This window comes from Temnothorax curvispinosus, unplaced genomic scaffold (assembly GCF_003070985.1).
Source record: "Temnothorax curvispinosus isolate PA1 unplaced genomic scaffold, ASM307098v1 QBEX01018620.1, whole genome shotgun sequence".
Classification (NCBI taxonomy): Eukaryota; Metazoa; Arthropoda; class Insecta; order Hymenoptera; family Formicidae; genus Temnothorax; species Temnothorax curvispinosus.
Genome location: NW_020228400.1, coordinates 1 through 5,532, shown reverse-complemented (window position 1 = coordinate 5,532; position 5,532 = coordinate 1). Strand labels below are relative to the sequence as shown.

The 5,532-nt window shown below is 28.8% G+C and overlaps 1 protein-coding gene across 1 annotated transcript; it reads left to right on the top strand.

The window, feature by feature from the left end:
• Positions 1-1,430: 1,430 nt before the first annotated feature.
• LOC112468554 (fatty acid synthase-like) lies at positions 1,431-5,527 on the top strand (the record flags this gene model as incomplete). Its single annotated transcript, XM_025037777.1, has 7 exons — positions 1,431-1,612; positions 2,807-3,035; positions 3,398-3,816; positions 4,056-4,349; positions 4,788-4,992; positions 5,087-5,250; positions 5,402-5,527. Coding segments are annotated over exons 1-7 (1,617 nt in total), but the record flags the coding sequence as incomplete, so codon positions are not given.
• Positions 5,528-5,532: the final 5 nt, after the last annotated feature.

Below are 5,532 nucleotides of genomic sequence, written 5' to 3'. Positions count from 1 at the left end.
GACGTCTGTCTCTTAAAACCTCAGATAGCAGTACTGTAGACACAGCCCCCGTAGACAGATAACCCCGGTCTCCCCTATTATTTTTATTTTATTTAAGATACCTATTTTATTTCATAATTATTTGACAGAATCATATCATATTCTACTTCATCAGACATAATAATATTTGAAATACCGAAGCATAATTATGAAAGAAATGTATAGTGTGTATAAATTTTTTATATAAATTTTATATTTGTTGGCACAACTTTGTGATTATTAAGAAAAAAGAGATTTAAAATTATGATGTGTATTTCTCACGTTAAAATTTCTTGCTCAAAATTAATTTCTGCTTTTTAATGTTTTTCAATTTATTTTTATATAAAGTAATTCTACAACATTTTTGAGTTATTTAGGTATACTATTTCTAGTGATGTAGGTATTAAAAAAAATATTATCTCGTACACAATGGCCGCATTCAGCAGACACAACTGTTGAGTGTCGTCTTATCAACACGCTACGTTGATTTGTTGGGTCCAAAAGTAAGAGCCAATAGTTCGATTGCTACTGAGCAGTTTGTTCTGCTGAACGCGCCTAATAGCTTTTTCGTGTCATTTGACCCTGATAAAAATTTTTTTATAAAAACATCTAAATACATATAATTATATAAATAATATTGTATAAAATATATTAAATATGTCCATATATGTATTTTTCTCTTGTATAATTTCTGTTCGTATGTACAAGAAAAATAATAAGAAAAAGAATTAGAAAATAATTAAAAGAATAATTTTTGCATTGTTTTTTTATTGTTTTTGCATCGTTCATTTATTTGCCTATACAATGTAATCATATATGAATGTATATAAAATATGATTATATGTATATCAACAAATTTTTCACATTTGCACAGACTTTATTTTTTTTGTAAAAAAAACAATGCAAAAGTTATCCTTTTAATTATTTTCTAATTCTTTTTCTTATTATTTTTCTTGTACATACGAACAGAGATTATACAAGAAAAAAAAAACATAGTATGGACATATATGGACATATTTTATATAATATTTTATGTACTGACTAAGTATCTCTAAATATAATATCCCCGCACATTAGATCTTGCGTCGGCTCTCATAGCCCACTATCTACGTTATTTATTCTTTGTTCAGAGCCTTATTATACCTTTGTTTATAATATTTTATATAATATTATATGATTATATATATTTAGATGTTTTTATATAAAAAATTTTTTACCGGGACATGAGCATTTGGTGTAGTTTATCTGTTTTTGGAAAATTAATTAAACAGTATATATCATAATGAGAAAAGATCGAAGTATTGCGGATCTTTTTGAAGACATTTTGATGCATTTATCATTCTTGATATAAAAAAAACTAAGTACATAACATTATATAATCATAGAAAATAATTCTATTTATATAGGCTTCGATATGCCTTTTCGAATCGGTAAGATCAACAATATAGAGAAATTCGATCCAGAATTTTTCAATATATCCGCTATGGAAGCTCATACAATGGATCCTATGGTTAGAATGATACTAGAGCATACTTACGAAGCAATTATCGATGCAGGTGTCAATCCTAAAGAGTTGCAGGGAACAAGAACGGGTGTTTTTACGGGAATTTGCGTTGATGTACAAAGTTTCTCTCTCTATTTGAAATCCAATGTACGATATATTTAATAATCTAATTAATTTATATAATGTTAATAAAAATGTACACATAAAAGAAACGTAACTGTAAAATTCTTGTTAAAAATTTGGAAATCTATCTCCTTAAGGTATTTCTCTCACGGAGGAGCGTATTTTGTAGCCGTTTAAGCAGGGCCTCAGCAAACTCTTGTATATTGCATTAAACTTATATAAAATCAAGTTATAATTGATTATTATGTTTAATTATAAGAAAAAAGTGAAAATATTATGTGTATTTAGAAATTTTTCATTTTTCGGTAAATTTTACCGTCAGAATAACAATATGGCAACGCTGCGCTTTTCAAGGCGCCGTCGGCGCCGATTGTAAAATGTGAAGTTGATAACAAAAGTGTCAATGTTAAGTGTCAATTTCATTAATCAAAGAATATTGTGACATTTTTTTTTTATCAAAGAGAGATATTTTATAATAATAATGCGAGTGATAAGAAACTAAGAAACATAAAGTGAAGAGTAATGTGGGCAAAAATAAGGGGCAATTTGTGAAAATAAAAGTTGATAATAAACCGTACGTTATGAATGAAGTGTGACATGAGCGCACAGCTTGCAGCGCCAGCGTTGCCAAATAATTCCTTGAAAGTTGCCATAAAAAATATTCATCTATAAACCACATTTCAAGTCAACTTTTAACATAAATATTTTGTTTAAATATTCGGTGACTCTGTATTTTTATCGGTACTCTCGAAAGTTTAGAGTTTAGCGAATATGTAGCGCAGTTAATATTTAATATCTCAAGATATTTGATAAACAAATTATTACATTGAAATGTAAAAAATAGACTTTTTCGATAACGTCACATATAAAATATCGAATTTTCAAAGTCATAATTCTTCTTTATGTGTTCGGTAATATGGTTTAATTTTTTTCTGGCGTAAAGATATGCATTTTAACGTTCTCGTACCAAAAAATCAGTTAATTCTTAAGACTTTTGTGTCATGAAAGGAATACCTTAATACGTAAAATAAAAATGTGTACAATTTATAAATAGTCACGAATAATCTAAAAAAAAATAAAAAATGAAGATACAACTTATTAATAGTATTCTAATAATTCTAAAATTTCAAGTATTAAAAAAAAATTATGTGTTGTAATTAGCTCAGTGAAATACCATATTGGTGCAATAGATCTTTCGTGGCAAACAGAATTTCTTACTGGCTCGGCACTACTGGACCATCATTTAATCTTGATAGTGCATGTAGCTCAAGCCATTTCGCCATGACAGAGGCTTACAAGATGATCCGGTCTGGAAACTGTGACGCCGCTATTGTTGCTACCGCCAATCTATGCCTCCATCCTTACGCAAATTTTGGATTTTATCGCCTTGGTATATACTTCAACAATACTGTTATATCTTCAACAATACTATACTTACTTTATAATATACTGACAATATATATTTATATATTTGTCTAATTTTATTTATCAAAGTAAAAGTATTTAAATTACTGATATTTTCGTTTTAATTAATGATGCAAAATTAAAATAATTAATATGAATATCGTAATGTATCTCTACAACTGAAAGATATACATGTTTATATTCGCGTCCTTAAGTAAAATAAAAATATGAATAAAATTTACTTTGCCCATAATGTTTATTTTACCAATGCTTATCGCATATTTTTGCATGCAGCAATAAAATCAAAACTGGAAGAATTTGGTTTATTACAGGATCAATTTCTTTCAGGGGTTCTATCTTTTGATGGTTATTGTAGACCCTTTGATGAGGAGGGCTCTGGATATATGCGCAGCGATGCAATGACAGTGGTGTATCTGCAAAAAGCAAAAAATGCAAAGAGAATATATGCGACCTTCGTATACGGTAAAACAAATTGCGATGGCTTTAAAGAAGAAGGTATCACTTTTCCATCGTTCAAAATGCAAAAAATGTTGTTGGAAGAATTTTACGAAGAATGTGGAATCTCACCTAGTGAGTTATCTTACATGGAGGCTCATGCAACTGGTACCCTAGTGGGTGATCCTGCGGAAATTATGTCTATTGACCAGACTTTATGTGCTAAAAGAAACACGCCTTTATTGATGGGCTCGATAAAATCAAATCTTGGACACTCCGAACCCGCCAGTGGCCTTTGCCAAATTGCAAAGGTTAATATTTGTAATAAAACATTTAAATATAAAATTTGCTTAAACTGCAACTGTAACAATTTAAATTTTCTCATATCGTTATTAAACTTTCCAGATAGAGATGATCGTTATGAACTCAAAAAGGATTCGTGAAATCCTTTCATAACGATCATCTGTGCTATCTGGGTTATTCATTGTAATAATTTGCAACAATCACACAATTAGAATTACTATTAACAAACAAATTTAATTTTTTGAAGATATTGTTAGCGATGGAAACTGGTATAATTACGCCTACTATACACTTCAAGTGTCCGCGAAAAGAGTTAACTGCTATTATCGAAGGAAGAATAAAGATTGTCACTGAACCAACAGAATGGGAGGGTGGTTATGTAGGTGTTAATTCCTTTGGATTTGGAGGAGCTAATTGCCACATATTATTAAAATCAAATCCTAAACAAAAAATCAATAATGGAGCACCGAATAACGACTTACCTAGACTTGTAGTCGTATCTGGACGGACGAAGGAGGCTGTTAAAATCATTTTAGATGACGTAAGCAAATATTATACTATCTTATTTTATTTATTTTAAAAGTGGTTTAAGTTTTATATTTATCTTTTGTATTACTGTAACAATATTGTTATTATTGTTATAAATTGTACATCTCCAATCATTTATTTATTTTCTTAAGAAGATTACAATCAATATGTGTACACAAAACGGAATAAATATCACAGTTAATCGGTTATGAGGTAGATTGATGACATAATGTTTATTTATGCGAGTTATAAACATTTTTAAATAAATTTGTAACAAAATGTTTGAACATAACTTTTCTTTCTGTAACCAGGGAAATTTATATTTCTTTATTTTATTAATAGTTATTCATTATAATCCACTTACAGCAATTACACAATTATAATTATTGTTAATAAAATTATTTCACGAAAGGATGGAGCGTCTAAATATTTCTTTATACTGAATGTGCAGGTACGAAGTCGATCTGTCGATATAGAATACATCTCTCTGTTACACCATGTTCATAATGATAACATAGAAGGTCACCTTTATAGAGGATACATGATAACTGGATCTAAAACATCTTATAATACAATTAATAAAATAGAGCATCAATATATAAAGCGGCCAATTTGTTTCATATTTTCTGGACTAGGATCTCAATGGTCTGGAATGAGTAAGTGTGGTGTGTACATGAGCGCGCGTGCATATACGTATTTGTAGATATATATTAAAGCTAAGAAATTAAAAAATTTTTATTAAAATTTTAGCAGGTCGAGCCCTAATGAAATTCCCAGTATTTGCCAAGGCAGTCCAGAAATGCGATATTGTTTTGAGATCTTATGGCATTTTTCTTACAGATATTTTAATAAGTGATAATAAAAATATTTCCAGCAATATCATTAATTTATTTTTAGCACTCGTTGGACTGCAGGTAAAAAAGGAAAATTTTTTGTTTAAACTTCATAAATATATTTCATATGTATCAAATATAATTAAATTTTTATTTTATAATTCTTTTTTTATTTAAAACAAATAGAAAGATATTTCTTTTATATGTATAGTATAGTATATTTATATTACAGATTGGAATAGTCGATCTTTTAACATCCATTGGTATAGTTCCGGATTTTATAATCGGTCATTCCATTGGTGAACTAATCTGTGGATATGCCGATGGATGTTTAACAACCGAAGAAACGATTCTGTCAGCATA